This window comes from Rhizoctonia solani, chromosome 1 (genome assembly GCF_016906535.1).
Source record: "Rhizoctonia solani chromosome 1, complete sequence".
Lineage (NCBI taxonomy): Eukaryota > Fungi > Basidiomycota > Agaricomycetes > Cantharellales > Ceratobasidiaceae > Rhizoctonia > Rhizoctonia solani.
The window spans coordinates 200,257-218,793 of NC_057370.1; the positions used below are offsets into that span (position 1 = coordinate 200,257).

General features: G+C 46.0%; 5 protein-coding genes across 5 annotated transcripts; 2 read left to right on the forward strand and 3 right to left on the reverse strand.

Moving 5' to 3' along the window:
• Positions 1 to 1,662: 1,662 nt before the first annotated feature.
• Positions 1,663 to 2,706, reverse strand: RhiXN_03571 (kinase domain protein; the record flags this gene model as incomplete). Its single annotated transcript, XM_043323388.1, has 4 exons — positions 1,663 to 2,017; positions 2,074 to 2,111; positions 2,169 to 2,459; positions 2,509 to 2,706. The coding sequence occupies 4 exons, from the start codon at positions 2,704 to 2,706 to the stop codon at positions 1,663 to 1,665; spliced, it is 882 nt and encodes a 293-aa protein (XP_043175807.1).
• Positions 2,707 to 3,241: 535 nt separating this feature from the next.
• RhiXN_03572 (uncharacterized protein) lies at positions 3,242 to 4,629 on the forward strand (the record flags this gene model as incomplete). The annotated part of the gene is made up of 9 exons (XM_043323389.1): positions 3,242 to 3,444; positions 3,514 to 3,670; positions 3,730 to 3,819; positions 3,877 to 3,934; positions 3,997 to 4,041; positions 4,102 to 4,242; positions 4,306 to 4,350; positions 4,404 to 4,467; positions 4,521 to 4,629. The coding sequence occupies 9 exons, from the start codon at positions 3,242 to 3,244 to the stop codon at positions 4,627 to 4,629; spliced, it is 912 nt and encodes a 303-aa protein (XP_043175808.1).
• A 4,903-nt stretch (positions 4,630 to 9,532) lies between these two features.
• RhiXN_03573 (Retrotransposon gag protein) lies at positions 9,533 to 10,903 on the forward strand (the record flags this gene model as incomplete). The annotated part of the gene is made up of 1 exon (XM_043323390.1): positions 9,533 to 10,903. One exon carries the CDS (start codon positions 9,533 to 9,535, stop codon positions 10,901 to 10,903), a length of 1,371 nt encoding a protein of 456 aa, XP_043175809.1.
• A 2,205-nt stretch (positions 10,904 to 13,108) lies between these two features.
• RhiXN_03574 (Retrotransposable element Tf2 protein) lies at positions 13,109 to 16,480 on the reverse strand (the record flags this gene model as incomplete). Its single annotated transcript, XM_043323391.1, has 1 exon — positions 13,109 to 16,480. The coding sequence occupies one exon, from the start codon at positions 16,478 to 16,480 to the stop codon at positions 13,109 to 13,111; it is 3,372 nt and encodes a 1,123-aa protein (XP_043175810.1).
• A 35-nt stretch (positions 16,481 to 16,515) lies between these two features.
• RhiXN_03575 (Retrotransposon-derived protein PEG10) lies at positions 16,516 to 17,712 on the reverse strand (the record flags this gene model as incomplete). The annotated part of the gene is made up of 1 exon (XM_043323392.1): positions 16,516 to 17,712. One exon carries the CDS (start codon positions 17,710 to 17,712, stop codon positions 16,516 to 16,518), a length of 1,197 nt encoding a protein of 398 aa, XP_043175811.1.
• Positions 17,713 to 18,537: the final 825 nt, after the last annotated feature.

The following is an 18,537-nucleotide window of genomic DNA, read 5'->3' on the forward strand; positions in this document are numbered from 1 at the left end:
TGAGCGTGCGGCTGATTAAAAACCACTAGGTGTTTCTATTTGTATATACCTATAGGATCAAAGGAGAAATAAATATATTCAGACGCAGTTATGTGCGACCATCCGGCGAGCATGGACGGCCAAAGCCGATCCATAAGCCGACAAAACTGTGCGTTTGTTTGGTCAACTCTGAGTCACGTGATCGGCGGTTGCAAGGACATGGGCAGAGGATGTCCTTTTGGACCTTGCCTGGACACGGAGACTTGATATTAACTGTACTGGTGAGCAGTGAGACTGGCTTTACCTTCATAATGAGCTTCCTGGCTGTGGTACACCTCCTGGAGCTTAGTGAATCTCGATTACTACTGCGTATAAATCATAGCTGACATACCGGATCATGAAGACGGAGGCTTTCGAATCGCTTACCCTGCTTCATACTGTTCCTGCGGTTTATATCTCTAAACATGAGCCCTTGGGACCGGAACTATATCTCGACAATCCCACACGCGTGCCCGACCTCCTCGCTTACGCTCTCCGGCCACTGCAGTTTTGTCTTCGTATTTTAGGCACTTCTCACTTTCTGATATGATCCTTGTACTATCACCTGCCTCCATCATCAATTCACTGCCGTTCTACAATAGGAGCGGAAAATCATGGTATGTCCTGAATGTGACGCTGAACTAATAGGTATACGACTACTACAGGATCCCGGAGTGCGTCTCAAAATCTGTCTCTATGGCGGTCTGTGGTTTCGAGGGAGGCCTACCCACCAATAAAGGAGGATAAACAAGCAATGGAAAAGGAGTGAGCATGTCTCTTTGGTGGTACCAGAAATCGACGTTTATAGGTCGAAAAAAGATAACCTGAATATGGATTACGAGACAAGTATCATCATGTTGGCTTATTACTTAACTCATTGAGATCGAATAATTCACCATTCAAGGACTTTGGTAGCAGGCTGCGCTTCATGGCGCCTGCTCAAGTCTTCGAGGCGCTTGGGGATGGTCTAACATAATAGACTTAATTTCTTACGGTACTTACTAACATGTTTCTTCGGCAGTCCAGGGCCATAAAGCGTGTATGAACTTAAATTACCTCTGACTCGTATTCGCATTGTAGAGTAGTTTAACTCTGGGCGGCCTGTTCCTATTATCGGCTCCAGTATTGCCCTCTTGTTTGGGCAAAGTTGACAGCTCTTTCCTATATAAGCAGCTAACCAACTCTCCATTACCGTCGGTTGTGCCGGAAGATGTTCCGAAACCCCTTATCACGTGCTTCTTTGACCAAGTATGGCATTTGTGATTCGGTTAGTTGTTTCTTTCGTGGCCGCATATATTCATTTGAAGGTAAGCTAAATGTTGAAAAACAAACACTTTCATAGAATACTATTGGTCAAGTCCCTACATTTTCAATCTCACGAGCCACCTTAAGGCCTTGTCCAACCAGTACCGAATTTCTGTCGTGACACCCCACACGAAATAAATCCATCTTGCCCTAAACCCGGCCTCCCGCGGAACAAGCGGCCATCTATATCTTAGACCACTCAGTCCGAGAAATGCCGTATCCATGGTTTGTTGGGCTTTGATGAGCGGTGGGCGAACAGATGGATCCGAGTGCGCCATTTCTTCCGTAAGTGGGATTAGAAAGTTCAGCGCCTTAATTTGCTATCATCGTATTTTAATATTAAAAGATCACTCGAAAGTATTGAGAGAGTGGACTAACTGGTATCAAGTCTTGACTAATCACTGTTCCGAGTTGGTAAACATCTACCAAGAATGGGTCGTATGGCTTGCTGTTCCTTTGCTCTGGAGCCATAATTCGTGCCGGTTTACCTGTGACCAACCGAGGCGCGTTCGGGTCACGAAGCCAGGTGGCGAAACCCATGTCGATGAGGTAGTATCGCAAGTTCTTCTCCAGCCGTGAATATCTTGGGTATATCATTCGTTGGATGTCAAGGGATAAATGGGAGTCGACCGGGTGGAAAGGTTCGTCATATAGCACTCGCGAGTTCATCATGATATTTGCGGAGCCGACATCGCTTGAAGATAGCGGTTGAGTTTTATGGCTGCGTGTGGAGGAGCTGAGAGGCCTTACCAATGAGCAACGTTGTTCTCGTGCATAAAAATGAGACCCTGGTTGAAGACTGGCGTTTAGGGTAGCCAACATGACCATGTCGTCCCATTACTCACTTCGAATATTTGGCGAAGAAAATCGTGTACCTCTGAAACACTCTGGAAGGCTATATCATCGTACTGTCTAAGCAGGGGCATGACAACAAAATGGCCATGTTCTACGCCCGGAATGGGGAATGTATCCAAACAAGGAACAACATGGTTGGCCGGTTCATTCCTTAGCAATGGACTGGAAAAATGTTGAAGAATCGCAAGCTCATCTTCTCCTTCACCCTGTCTTGGTATCAATGTTTTGATCATTACCTGAGTCTCATCACGGACTCGTATCGCATCAAGCACTCGCAATGGCTAGAAGCAGTACAACAGATAATGATGTGGCGGAATCACATAAACATACCATGGAGTCAATGCTGTCCTCGCAGGACGATGCCCGCAAACCAGACGCTTTCCAGGATGGAACCCAGTGCGGGTGGTATCGGGGACGTAGCTGGTAGCCTTTAGAAAGTAAATACGGCTGGAATGAGACCCATCTCTCTTCCGCTCCGGAACGTTTATCGACACTTGATAGAATATCATCAACTTGTGGCTCATCCATGATGATATGGGAGGGTAAGCGTTGAGCTAGGGTGCAGAAAGCAGGCAGGAGAGTGGTTTCAACGCTTTCGTACCCTGAACAGAAACAGTGTGGTAAACACAGAAAAGGGCTAAGCTGTATTCAAGACTATTTAGCCCGATAAGACCAAGGGATTCGAGCGTATCCTGGGCCAGTCATCGAATCCTTGAAGTGAGAAGCAACACGTGCCGTCACATAGGGGATTGGGTCACGGTACTGAGTGTCACCATACCATTTGACAAGAACATTTCCACAGCATGCCTTAGTTGGACTGGGTTCTCTAATCTCACATGATGATTTCTCATGTGGCTGGTGGCCATGCACATTCACGAATATATGAGGGGATTGGTCAGTGGGGAATTGTTCGAAGTCTGCCAGGTTAATACTGTAAAGCCTCGGAGCCTGTATACCCCGATTCCATAAGGAGCACTTGAGGAGCCCTATAACAGCATTCAAATTGAGTATCAAGACTTTTACTTACTCCTTCATCGTCAAAAGCTGTACCCAGACAGTCCGAATGGTGTGGTCTACTATCTCCAAAGTCTTTTCCTTTGGCAGCCGGTGGGGGGAGAATAGCGTTCGAATTGTTGAGGGTAACGATGCTGCTGCGATGCTAAAGCGTGTGGAGGGTATTCTTGAGGATTCAATGCGCGTGCTCTCTAGTCATGAGCGAATCCTAGCGCAAGGCGAGTTCAACATGTTTAGTGTGAAGCACCGAAAGTGAGCAACCACAAGCGCCGCCCCCTGGTTCCCTCCTCACCCCAACCACCATACTCCTTCGATTTTCAGTCTGGTTTTGAAGGTCGTTGAAGTTAAACATGAAATTCGCGACGAGCAGACAAGAGGGGTCTTATCCGCCAGCCCCGCTGGAAGACAGCCTTTTCACATCGACCAGGAGGTCTCCCTCCTTTACCGACAGGCACAGATTTACCACCGTGATGTCTTAGTATGTCTCAAAGCCACTGCTGTGGTCGCCTCTTCTGCTCATCCTCATGACATCTATAGACAGCGAGTCGCCGAGCTCAAGCAATAGAAGAAGAGGCATTTGACAAACAGTACGGCGTCGCCTCAGATGACAGGCTCGACTCTCAAACCGTAAATGCTTATATGGTCTTCGCGATAGTAGGTTACTAATAGATAGTTGTTTGCTAGTTCTCGGCACCAGAACCAACAACTACATGGTACTCAGTGATTGTTCCCTCATCAAGGGGTAAATACCTCAATCTCCTTGCCAGCGCGGACTCTAAACTACACCAACGCTTGTTCTTTTAGATTCGCTCACATCGTCCGAGACGGACTCTGATACTGCAACGTTGGGTAATCCTTCTCGACTCTGAACTTCTTTTCTTTGACCAAAGCTGATGCCTCACCGAATAGTTGAATCTCACCCATATCTCGCAATCGCTCATGTTCGGCCTGAGCTACAACAGTCAACGGACTCTGAGGACTCGGTGGATAAAAACACCTACCGTGAAATCCTACTGCTGGAAAGTAGCGAAAAAACAGTGATTATGATCAGTGAGTAAAACATCAGTCATATTTCAAGCTAACGCAATTCCTCATTTCACTCTCGATACTCAGATCCCAACCGCCGCCATGTTAGCAAGGAGCTTGATTCTTCAGACGGTAAACTACACACTGTGATGTCCATTGCGCTAACTCACATCATACTCCCGTAGAGACTTCGCTTATCGAAATGTCTCGTGCTGGTGAAGCTTTGCTCAGAGCCACAGATCCTCATAAGTAAGCGACTGGAGTAAATGGACCAAAAGAGTATGCACTCAACCTGTCTTTAGACTACAAGGATATGAGATTATCGGAGCCCAGCAGGAGACGTCATGGGTTGATTCTTTTGTAAACACATTGTCGAGACTGGGTGTAGGAATAGGTGCCGACATGATGTAAGACCTTGCAGCTCCATGTACTAGCAATTACTTGCGGAGCCATGTTGAACATGATACTTGTTATGTACGATACTCTAGCTATAACGTTTCTCACAAATGAAGTTGTATTGCTCGTTAGACAACCCCAACTTATATTCTCCCTTTCTATGCTTACAAGCTGTTTTTGACCGTGTTTATATCTACGCTCACAGCTCGGGATGAAGTTGGACTACGTGTCTGTATCTTAACGAATGACTTGAGTGTAAGGTAGGATGGCTCCTTGGACGCATAATTCATCACGTGTCGGATGACAAGACGACCGAACTTGGCCGTTGTTACCATTTCTCAGACCAACAACGCCGTGAAAACCGACTAAAAGCTCAGTGTCTTATCTCTTTTATGTCTCAGTGATCACTATAATGTCAAAGGTTCTGACTAAAACGGTATGCTACATTGATTGAAATGAACCCGGAATTATGTGTTGATGGCTGACACTCCAAGTCCACGTAGAAATTCTCCTCAGCACAAACGAGGTCCTTGTAATCTATGACTTTCAACAACGCAGTACCTGAGATAACCCAATTATTAGACAAGCTACTACAATCTTGCTATATCAAATGATTGTACACCTAACCCCATTTATCGAATGGTGTGTTCATTTTTTGTACGTACATTCGGCCTGTCGGCATTGCTCATTCGAAGTAAGTTGATCCTGTATTTTCAGGAAGATCATCGTCAGGATATTAGTAGCATTTGGCATTAAAAAGCGAAGAGAGCAATCATCTCCCGTACCAGTTTCCTGTTCTGCCTCATCTCGAGCCTGCGACCCAGCAAGCCATGGCTTGAGATCCGCTGGACCTTTGGAATTCAAGGTACTGAAGGTCCACTCAAGCCCTTAAGGCGAGAGAAATAGGTCACGACAACTTGGTACATCATCGCATCCGCCACGTTTGTTTTGGTGATTACTTGGTAATTACGATGGACTGGTTGATACGCCTGATTTCAGAGAGAATAAACAGCTTCGGCTCCCAAGTTGGGTGACCGGCAAAAGGAGGAATCTTCTCATTGAGCAAACAGGGTTCAGAAGTTGATAGCTACAGCTTTGCTGGAATAGCGGCTGCATCCTCAGTAACGATTCCGTCAGTGACTAAAATTGTGTTCCGGTTTAACACTTTGAGCGCACAACATGTAACATGATAGCGAGAACTGTAAAGAGCGCAAGAGCATGGGCACGTGGCATTATCATAGTATTTGGTTACCCAATGAGCCTCCCTTGGGCCTATCTACTCTAATAAGATTTCCGCTTCTAGGTATACTTTCTTGTAGTAGGACCAGAACTCTTTCCCAACTTGTCTCTTTAGGTTAAGTATACACGGCAAAAACGTGGAAAGATATCCAAGTATCTTATATATTGACACAAAAATTCATACATATCTATGAGCTCATATTTATTGAATGACGTAGAGCACCTTACAAAAAGATGATTATTTATCCAATAAACTGGAGTTGTGACTTAGTAATTGGTGACCTGTTACGGACCTTTCCCAGAGCGGAGTTTTGAATATCTAACAGGAATCCCTAGACATCCCTCCGTGAGACCTGCGGAAATCTCAGGAGTGCTCCAGGACTCGCTATTGTTGGCAAGTTCTCTGGAGCGTTCAGTATGACGCTTGGAAGTGCTCAACAAACAATCTGGATCCATCAGGTCCTAACAAGAAGGTTCTCAAAACCAGAGCACTCAAGAATGCTTGGGGTTTTGGGGGCCCTTGTAGAGCCAGAGGACCTGTATTACTCAGCTAGGCTATAATGGTAGGGTTACAGATAGGAGGCTAGGCCACCTTAGTTTCTTGACAGTCACTTATTGAAAGACAAACAAAGTGATCAACACAGGGGGGTTTCATTCCACAGTAAGACAAAATTATAGTAGCATTAGGGGGGGAGGGAGTTTTTGGAAGATATTCTCCAGTCCTTACATGCAGCATAGAAGCCAAGTACATAGTACTGTAGGCAATGAGGGAGAACACTGGTCACAAGTCACAGAGGCCTTCAATGCAATGTTGGAAATTCCAATGTTGCATGTCACACCAGAGGTCAATGTAGAGGTCAGTTCATTGCTTCACATAGTATGATTAAATGAATGTTATTATATGCATAGTATACAAAGCTTGGTTAAAGTTTATAAACAATGTACACTATATTAAACACCTTAAATATCCCAGTTTATCCTTCAATGTTATTACAACCCTGGAAATTGTACTGTCCTAAATGTCTGTAAGGATGTCAAAGGCGCAGGCACTTGTGGCCATGTGGAATACAAGTGATAACCGCTTAAGGTGGTGGTGTCTACCCTACAACATCTAACTACTAACTAACAATGACCAAGGCCTTAAGGGCAATGGCAAAATACGTAAGTACAGTGGGAGCAACGCTTAAGGCGTTATATCTACTTAGTGGATCTGGCTGTAAGGCCTTGTACAATTGGGGGATGCAACAAGAGGTAATCAACCTGGGTGTTACCATGGTTGGTTGGCCTCCTTATATATTACAGAGACATACTAATTACAAATGTACAATATGCAAAACTATAACCAATGAGAACCCTGCTCTGCAGTTGGCCTTACTCATGCATACATGTCACTGACATGTCATGATGACGTCATAGGTGGAGGTGGCTACGTGTGCTGATTAAGCGCGGGTGGGGATGTGGCTTGGTGCTTAGTGTATGATATAAGCACCAAGGTCACGTGATTGAAAATGTCATCCATTTAACTTTGTTTAAAATTGAGAAAATTGGAATAAATTCCGTGGTATTGATTGCGTCTACAACACATACCACTAGATTTGCCATTTTTCTATTGTTTTTACAATTTTTACAAACTCAATATCTTAAATTTTCTGGTCACATGGCCTTGATGCTTATACAAGAACCTGGTGCTTACAGATGTGTTGTGGACACATATGGATACCCAGGAATTATTCCTGAATTCTCAAATTTAAACACAGACAAACAGACAATATTTTCAATCACATGACTTTGGTGCTTATGTCATACCCTAAGCACCTTGCTGCATCCCCTCCACCACCTAGTCAGCTATGTAGCCACCTCCACCTTGATGACATCATAGGTGACACATATGCATGAGTAAGGCTGCTGATGGAGCAGGCTTCCTATTTGACTCAATATTTGTAATTAGCATAGCCTTGTTAGAATATATAAGGAGGGTAATCAACCATGGCAATCCCCAGGTTGATTACCTCTTGTTGCACCCCCATATTGTACAATGGTCTTAAGCTCAGAAACTGCTTAGCACTTAGACACTAGTACAACACCTTGAGTGGTCCTCTTGTTGTACTTAGGTAGTTCATTGACACTTTAAGCATCTGGTCTGCTGTAGTATAGTTAGTCAACACTGTAGGATAGCTCACCACTACCTTACTGTTGTAGACACACTCAATACCAGGTGTCATGACCTTCACAGGCATGACATAATTTTCTACTATTTTTCACCTTTTTTCCAAGACAGTTTCCCTTTTTAGTATATATTTATGACTCATCAAGATCACGTGACATATTTGATATATGATGTGAAATTGTAAATGACTCACTATTTAGTACTGTTGTTTTTGATGTGGCTCGTCTCATGTATTTAAACCAGGTCAAGTTGTTGCTAAACAGCAAGACTTGACCTCTTTGTCAATTCATCCTAAGCTTACTCCTATCCCTTGCCCAGGCCCCTAGTTGGCCATCAGTGCACCTTACTAAGAAATCCATAACCCAGGCCTAGTTGCCCTCTACCCTACTTCATACCCCTTGGACCTAAGTTGGCCCTCTACCCTGCTTCATAGTCCATTGGTGATAGGGCCACGGACTTTAAACCTACTTGTATCATAGGTCCAAGCTTAGTTGTGACACTAGGTCAAGTCTTTGTTACTTGTACTCTTGTCAACAAACAAGAACTGCACTTAGATAAGCACCAAAGCCTGAAACGGCATCACATTGTAGCCCCTGTGTAATAATCAAAGACAGGAATACAAGTGCCAGTAAGGTTGTGGGATAGCCCTTTGCCAGCAATTGTCTGCATACCAGGGTGTCTGCACCTTTAGCCATACGCTGTTAGTCAGCCAAACCTCCGCTTACTAAAAACCTGATTGATAATCACGCTTGTACACAGCTGCTGATATTAATACAAGGATAGTTTAACGCTAGTGGGAACGCAAACAGTTAGTATTTAGAGCTATAAAATCCGTTGTTTCTATCTGATTGAGTACCAATTTATATTGGGAACGCATCCTAGTGTTTGATTTTCTAGACCTTATCCTTTTTGCCATCTTTTGGCCCTATTCTATTGTCACCCGTTATCTCTATCTTGAAAAAACTCTCAACAATATTGACCATATATTAGTGGGTTGTATCAACAATCTCAAAGAACATATTGCTTGTATTGAAGAACCCGGGCTACTTCAAACCATTGCCCATATCAAGCATCACAAATCTTTTGCCGAGCGCCTCAACAACATCTACAAGGCTGATCTTCAAGAGCAAAAAAATCTTATCTCCAACCTCAAAGCCCACAATTGTGACTTAGCCCTCACTATTGAAGAGCAAGAAAGGCTTATTGAGGAAAAGGATAGATTATTAGTCAAGAAAGAATTGGAATTGGACAACTTCCATTGTTCCATCCAAGACATTACCCAGGACGGAAAAGGACGCATCTATTATTACAAGGACTATGAGTTTTTTGCAGTCTCACATGACAATGCCTGGTTTGGGCAAGATGGGAGAAACTAATTTGACTCCTTCTCAAATCCAATCAGGGTGGTTGGCCCCATCCTCTTGAACACATACTCCTGCTCCTGCAGCTGTGCTGCCTCATGTATATTCTCCTATGTCTTTTGACCACATGTCTGATTGAGAATTGTTGAATATGGTTGCCCAGAACATGATAATTTTAAAAAAAGAATTCTCTCAACTACAGGGATCCTATGGCGCGCAACATGATCAAATTGCGTTGTTAAGGGCAGAATTAGAGGAACATTGGGAGCAATCACGTAATCAACATATCTTCTATTCCAATCAAATCCAAGGAGCCGCCGCTTCCATTGAGGCTGTGCAGAATCAGCTATTACATATGTCCACTATTTGCCCTACAGCTCCTCCCCCACCTGCTCCATCTGGCACAGCCGCCTCCACTAATCCCCTACCGGCTCCAACATCTTCCAATTCAGATTTAAAGTTTGCCAAGCCCAACAAGTTTAGCAGCAAAAAAGAAGACGCCCTCAATTTCATCATTGCCTGCCAAGCTTATATAAGAGCAAAGGGGGCCAACCAATCCCACAAAGAAAAGATTTTGTGGGTTACATCATATTTTGAAGGAGCAGCTGAAGACTGGATTTGCCCATACAAAGAAAGGAAGGTGTTTAGGGGGGAAGCAGTCCCCTTACTAGAAGATATTGATGTATTTTGGGCGGAATTTACCAAGCACTATGTGGACACAAATTGCAACAAAAAGTACCGCCAGAAATGGAACAATTTGCAACAGAAGGTTTTGGTCCAGGAATATACTTGGGAATTTCAACAATACTCTGTCTCCTTGGGATATAGCAATGAGACTCTGCGCAACAAGTACTACAATGGACTTAAGAATGATATTAAGGACATTATGCTTTCTACCATGTTCCAATGGCGTTGCGCTACTGCTCAACAAGTTTATGACAAGGCAGAAGAAATTGCCAACCACATTGAATCCACTTGTCTATCCAATCCCTCTGTCTCTACTGCTTGCGTTACTTCCACCGCTGTTCCCACTTCCACTTCCAATCCCACTCCTACGCGTACTTGTCTTAATGTTGGGGATAATGTTTACATGATTGACCCTACCACTTGCCGCGCCAAGAAAGGCGCCATTACTTCAATTGTGCGCACAACTTTGGGTAATATGCCAAATGTTAGGTGGAACGGAGAATCTAAAGACACAATGATTCCATTCCCCTCTCTCAAAAAAGATGAATGCCCCGCCGCTGCTGCACCTGTTAAAACCATCATCGCGCCCACTCCCGTTCTAGCCCCAAACTCTAAAGGTCCAGGCCCCATGGATCTTGATGGAAGAGGATTTTCAAACCTTACATGCCATGTATGCGGTGGTAAAGGGCATTTTGCGCGCAACTGCCCTTCTGAGCCCATGTCTGGACATGTGGCTAATGTTGAGTGGTCCTGGGAAAGGCCCAAGGAGGAAAATTGTATTGAAGTTGTTTCTGAGGAGGAGGAGTCGGGAAAAGGAAAAGCCAAGGCCAACTAAGGAGTAAGGCACTTGGCTGTATGCTTGCGGATTTGCACCAGGAAAACAACAATTTTGAAATACTCTCTTTATGTAATACATCACAAATATATGCGTCATTTTCTGCAAATCCATGTGAATCTCCTAAAACCCAAAAATCCAGTTTTTTGGCTAAACCTTTTTGAGGAAAAGCCATGATCAATTCTGGAGCAACTTCTTGCTTCATTCACCCCCTTTTAGTAGAAACCTATTGACTTCCAACCTATATACATCCAATTCCCAAGAAACTACGCGTTATTGATGGCCAGGAAATTGATTCTGGCCAAATCACTCATTTTACTTGGTTTAAATGTACCATTGGCAATCACACCAAAGAACTAGAGTGCCATATTTCCAATATTGGCAACCACCAATTAGTCTTAGGAATGTCATGGTTGAAAAATGTTACAATCCCCTAACATATACCATTGAACTCGCACGATTTTTCTCATATTTTTAGTATTTTTTCCGAACCTTGTACCTTACGTTTTTTGATCACGTGATCCCGGCGCTTATTACGCCGAGATGCCGCGCCGAGATGCCGTGCCAAGGGCGCTTAGGAGAAATCCACGCTTCTGCGCAGCCCGCAGCACGCTTCTTATTTCCCTTATGTACTTCTTTTCTCACGCGCACAGACCATGTAAATAGTGCGCCTTTGTCTATATATACAGCAGGAAAATTGCTTGGAGACCCCAAGTTGATTTTACCTCGTCTTATATCCATTAAGGAGGACCTTCAGCCAGCTAAGTAGCCGGCCCCCCCAGTAGTACAGAAGTTAACCCCCTTGTTGCGCTCACCACACCTCCCAGGCCTAAGGCCCCATCGTTGTCAGTAGCTAGTAGAAGTCCACCTTACGTGGCAGTAGTATAGCCTAAGCTGTTAGTTAGATAAGCCTTGACAGTAGTAGTACGGCCATAAGCGCCCATCCACTAGCAAGTACCCAACCTTACAGTTGGTGTACGACAAAAAAACACAATCCCCAAATCTCATTGGAAAAGCACACACTTGTCTTCAATTTGTCATATTGTTCCAACAATTGCCTGTCTGTACCCGCTGTTTTAGAACTCAAAGCAGTGGAAGAAATACCACTTCCTTATCAAGAATTCTCTAAGGTATTCTCAGAGGAGGAATCATCAAAATTGCCACCTCATTGCCCATATGACATTGCTATTGAGTTGCTTCCCAATGCAAAACCCCAACACGGCCCCATTTATAGTCTAGGCCCAAGGGAAGATGCAGAACTTAAAGAAACTATTGAAAAGCAACTCAAAGCAGGATTGATCCGCCCGTCAAAATCCCCCATGGCATCCCCAATCTTATTTGTCAAGAAGAAAAATGGAAAATTACGCATGTGCGTAGACTACCGGCGTTTAAATAGTATGACCAAGAAAAATGTGTACCCCCTACCTTTACCACAAAATCTCATCAAGAAATTGCAAGGTGCTAAGATCTTTAGTAAATTTGATCTCAAAGCGGGTTATAATTTAGTCCAAATCAAAAGAGGCAACAAATGGAAAACAGCCTTTAAGACAAAATATGGACTATTTGAATACTTGGTCATGCCTTTTGGATTGACAAATGCGCCGGCGGCCTTCCAAGATATGTGTTGTACACCACTGTAAGGTGGGTACTCGCTAGTGGGATGGGCGCTTACGGCCGTACTACTACTGACAATGCTTATCTAACTAACTATCTAGGCTATGCTACTACTATCTAAGTCACTTAAGGCGACGTCTACTACCTACTGCTGAGTGCAAAGGGGCCAGAGGCCTGGGAGGTGTGGTAGGTTAAGGTAAGGGGATTACGTCAGTTGAGCTACTGGGGGCCGGCTACTTAGCTGGCTGGAGCCTCCTCAATGGATATGAGACGAGGTAAAATTGACTTGGGGTTTCCAAGTGATTTTCCTGCTGTATATATAGACAATACTACTGACTACATGTGGTCTGTGCGTGTGTGAATAGAAGCCTACATGTGAAAAGAGAAGCATGCTGCGGACTGCGCAGAAGCGTGGATTTCTCCTAAGCGCCCTTGGCACGGCATCTCGGCACGGCATCTCGGCATAATAAGCGCCGAGATCACGTGATCGAAAAACAAAAGATATTGAGTCCGTAAAAAATACTAAAAATAAGAGAAAATTCAGGCGATTCTAATGGTATATGTTAGGAGGTTGTAACATTGCCCCCCCCCTTAAAGGCTCTTGGCGGAGTCACGAGCCTTTTTCAGTCGCAACTTGTTGAAGCGTTGGATCTCCTCCTGACTATGCTCAAGTAACTCTTCTGGTTCCCATGAGTTATCCTTGGGTCCATATCCTTTCCATTTGATTAAGTAGAACCATTTACCCCGTTGCCTTTTGGAGTCAATAATTTGTTCAACCTCATACTCCTCTTCTCCCTCTATTGTTTTGGGGGGAGGCCGTTCTGGGAATGGTTGGCTTGGGTTTTCATGGACTTTGGACAATAACCCCACGTAGAATACGTTGTGGATCTTCAAGGTTTCCGGCAATTTTAGACGATAGGCGTGACTGGAGATTTTTTCTAGGATTTCAAATGGTCCTAACCCCCTTGGGTCTAATTTATTGGAGTTGGTTCGTAGTTCCACATTTTTTCCGTCCAGCCAGACCTTCTCGCCAATGGAGTATTCCGGTGTTGATCCTCTTAATCCTGCCATTTTTTCCTTTGACATTTGTAGGGCAGACTCTGCTTCTTTCCATTCCTGGGCCAGGGTATCAGCCACGTGGTCAGCTTTGGGTACGTTTGCTGGCACGTTGGATGGGCTCATCACGGGATTTCTTCCAAAAACCAACTCAAAGGGGGTTCTTCCGGTGGCAGAGTGCCTTGCATTGTTGTAGGCATATTCCGCCAGTGGCAACCAGGAGGCCCAATCTGAGTGATCTGCCGCAACGTACGACCTCAGGTAGAACTCGATGAACTGGTTCACCCTTTCTGTTTGGCCATCTGACTCCGGGTGATAGGCTGAGGAGAAGGATGGTTTTACTCCAAGGCGTTGGTAGAGTGCCCTAAGGAACTTCCCTGTGAATGTGGTTCCTCTGTCTGATATTGTTCGGACTGGTAGTCCATGGAGTTTCCACACATGAGAGATAAACAATTCTGCCAGACCCTTAGAGGTGACCTTCTTGGTAGTTGGGATAAAATGCCCAAATTTGGAGAAGGAGTCGATGACTACCAAGATTGCGTTGTGACCATTTGACTTTGGAAATCCTGTGATGAAGTCATATGATATGGTGTGAAAGGGATAGGGGGGAACTTCCAGAGGCTTTAGAGCAATGACAGGGCCATGGGCGCGACGATTGGCTTGACAGGTGGGACAGCATTCTACCCATTCCTTGGTTGATGACTTCATTCCTGGCCACCAGTAATTGCGGCTTAGGAGTTCCAAGGTTTGTTGTTGTCCAGGGTGACCTGCCAGGGGTGAATCATGGAATTCTCTGAGTAGTCGTTCCTTCAGGGGTTCCCAGTCTGGGACCACCAGTTTACCCCGGTACCAAAGTAGGTCTTCTTCCCAATCGTAATCCCTATATGCTTTCCTAATGGATGGGGGCGCGTTATCTACGTCTTCTGTTAGGAACTGGATGATGGGTTCCAGGGATGGGTCATCCTTCAGCTTCTCTCGGATTTTGGTGACAATCTCAAGTTCCGCTTCTGACGTGTTGGCAAAGACTTCTGATGGTAGCATGACCTCTGGTTTGGGAGGTTGGTCAACATAGTCTGATCGTCTTGACAGTGCGTCCGGTTTTCCTGACTGCTTCCCTGGGCGATAGTGTATTTTGAAGTTGTAATCGCTCAGGAAAATTTGCCAGCGCGCGTGCCTCCTGTTGAAGGTCCTAGCCTGCATCCAGTATTCCAGGTTTCTGTGATCTGTAAAGACCTGGATTGGTTTTTCTGTTGCCTCCAAGAATATCCGCCATTCTTCCAGTGCCTTAATGATTGCCAAAAGTTCCTTATCGTGGGTGTCGTAGTTGGCTTCTGCGCCGGAGAAAGACTTGGACATATATGCGACTGGATGAAGGCGGTTATCCTCTCCTCGTTGACTTAAGATGGCTCCCATGGCTACACCTGACGCGTCCGTTTCTAGGTAGTAGGGAAGGTTAGGGTTGGAGTGGATTAGGACGGGCGACCGAGTGACAAGGGATTTTAGTTCCTGGAAAGCAGTCTCCTCCAGGTTACCCCATGACCAAGGGGTTTCCTTTTTGGTGAGGTTATGCAGAGGGCGCGCAACGGAGCTGAAATTAGGAATGAATCGGCGGAGATAATTGACAAAGCCTAAGAAAGCCTGGACCTGTTTGACTGTTTTGGGTGTGGGCCACGTGGTGACGGCTTCAATCTTCTTCTGGTCCATGGAAAAGCCAGCTGGGGAGATAACAATGCCAAGGTAATCAACTGTGGTGACATGGAAGTGGCACTTGGATAGTTTACAGAATAGCTGATTTTTCAACAACCGGGATAGTACCTCCCTGACATGAGATGGGTGTTCCTCCGGTTTTTCCGAGAAAATCAAGATATCATCCAAGTATATGACCACTGTGACGTCAATGAGGTCCCTGAATAAGTCATTCATGAAATGTTGGAAGGCAGCAGGGGCATTGGTAAGGCCAAACGGCATTACCAGATATTCAAATAGCCCGTATTTGGTTCTGAACGCTGTCTTCCACTCATCTCCTTCTTTAATCCTGACGTTATTGTAGCCCCATCGTAGATCCAGTTTGGTAAATAGCTTTGCGTTCCTAAGTTTGGCCATTAAGTCATCTTGCCTGGGTAGAGGATAGACGTTCTTATGGGTGACGTTGTTCAACTTCCTGTAATCAACAACTAGTCGGAGGGACCCATCAGCCTTCTTCACAAACATGACCGGGGCGCCTGCTGAGGAGGTACTAGGGCGGATTTTGCCCGTTGCTAATTCCTCATCAATATGCTGTTTTAGCGCCTTTGATTCCGCGTTGGTCATGCCGTATATGGGGCCAGGAGACAGTTTGGCATCTGGGACAAGGTCAATAGAGATGTTGTACTCCCTATGTGGAGGGAGGACCTTAAATTCTTCTTCGCCAAAGACCTTAGCAAACTCATGGTACTGAGGGGGAAGGTCTGCTAAGGGGTCTGAGTCTGCTTCTTCCTCGGAGGCAATTTGAACCTGTTCAGGGAATGCGACTAGTCCCTGTTGCCAATCAATAAGAGGGGCTTCTGTCGTTAACCATGTCATGCCTAGGATTGCCGGGGTGTTGCCAATGGGACAAACAAGAAATGGGATGGAGTGGGCATGGCCATTGGCCGAGACGGTGAGGTGGACCTGGTGCCAAATGCGACCAGTCTGAGAGATAGTACCATCTAGCATTCTCACAACTTGTGGATTTTCGAGTTGGGTTTTTGGGATTTTATATTTTTCCACAATCGAAGGGGAGATGAAGTTCGATGTGGCTCCTGAATCAATGAGAGTCTTGAGGGGTTCTGCCGGGAAATTTTGGACGTATAGATTGATGAATAACAAGGGTTTTTTATTTGAATCCAGAGCAAGAGATACAAATTCAAAACTATCTAAATTGTCCATTTTTTGGGTCGGGGGCTTGGCAGCAGTCCTCGACTTTAATCTTTTCCCGACTCGTCCTCAGCTACCTTGGCTGTCTCCTTGATGGTTGCCTTCCAACCATTGGGGCACTGCTTGATTCCATGCCCTTTTTGACCGCACTTGACGCAAAGGCCAGACGCGCGGCGGCGGTCCCTTTCCTCCGGTGTGACATAGTTGGGGTCTTCCGATAGGCGGACCCGTTGTGTGGTGGTAGTGGTGGAGGTAGTGGCCGCGGTGGCCGAGGACTTGGCAGGGAGCTTCTTGGGGCGGTTCTCCTCGTTCTCCCAACGAATGTTGTCAATTTTGATGGAGGCAGCAAAGATAGCCTCCAACTCATCGGGAATACTGTCTTTGGTAGACAGGAGTTCTTTGACCTTCCAGTGAAGGCCGCGCGTGAATTGGGCAATATATGCCTCCTCGTTCCAGTCGAGCTCCGCCATGATATTGCGGAATTCCGTGACATACTCCGACGTGGTTGTGGTCTGAGTTAGCGCGGCAATCTTCCTGGCAGCCGCCCTTTTGGCATCAGGGTCCGCGAAGGCTTCCTTGAACTTGGTTGTCATGGCAGGGATGGTCGTGGGGGCATTGGTTTCACCCTTGAGGATACTTCCAATGAGAGGGAGTGACCAATCAGCGGCTTTATCCTCCATGTGGTAGAGGATCCAGACAATCAACTGCTCGTCCTCCTCAAATTGGTCCCTGTGCAGGGCCCCCCATAACAGCATGCAGTCTAGCCATTGAACCGCCTTTCGTCCCCGGATTTCCCCCTTAAATGGATCTGGTAACTCCATTTTGGGACGTTTGGTGTCCGAGCCCAAACTGAAGGGAGTGAGGGTCCTCAGATCCCTAAGCGCTCCGCGAGGTTCTTCCTTGATCCTCCTTGGCTGTTCTTCCTCGGAGTCGTACCCAGTGGTGCCTCTGGTGGGGCGGAAAGGGTCTTTGAACCCAGGCCTAGCCGTTCTTGGAGTGTCGGCTTGTCCTCCTGTGTGGGAAGGAGGGGTGACAGGCCCAGTCGATGGGCCAGGCTGTGCTTGGGTTTGGGTGGTTCCCCCTTGGTCCTTGTCGCCGAGGAGGTCCGCGGTCTCTTTGCATATGGCTTTGAGCTCGCTGAGCTGTTGGCCTTGGGAGCGGATCTGGTCCTGTAAGGACCCAACGGTGGCTGTGAGGGCTGTGACAGCCTCGAGGAGAGCGCTAATGGTTGGCTCTGGTTCCATTTCTGACAAGTCTCGCGCAGTGGGAGATGGGCTGCAAGTGGGTGGTTGGGAATGGGATGGAACTGAGCGACGGCTGGTACGACTAGAGGGACGGGAGTAGGGGTGCGGGGCGCCAGAGCGTGTGGATGGAATTGTGAAAGGATGGCGTGGGGAAGGGTGCCTATATCAGGACTTATGGGCGGTTTTTGTGCAGAGTGTGAACGCTAAACCCTTGCGTCAGACACCTAGCGTTGGACTATCCCTACAACAAATCAACAGATCTGGCGATTGTGATATGAGCGGGTTTTTAGCAAGCGGGTGAATCAGCTGTCTAGGGTCGCTATCTGCTGTGTTCCGGCAAAACACGTGGTATGCGGGGATTAGGATCCGTCTGCCTTATAGCAATTCGGTACTACGTGGGGGTGGGGGATTTTTGATTATTATATCCCGCAAGGTGGCCCCAATCACGTGATTTCCCTTGTGCTAGTACAGGGGACCTTCTCCTTGTCGATCAAAGCCTACAGCAAGTCGATTTTACAATGTCGTACACCACTGTAAGGTGGGTACTCGCTAGTGGGATGGGCGCTTACGGCCATACTACTACTGACAATGCTTATCTAACTAACTATCTAGGCTATGCTACTACTATCTAAGTCACTTAAGGCAACGTCTACTACCTACTGCTGAGTGCAAAGGGGCCAGAGGCCTGGGAGGTGTGGTAGGTTAAGGTAAGGGGATTACGTCAGTTGAGCTACTGGGGGCCGGCTACTTAGCTGGCTGGAGCCTCCTCAATGGATATGAGACGAGGTAAAATCGACTTGGGGTTTCCAAGTGATTTTCCTGCTG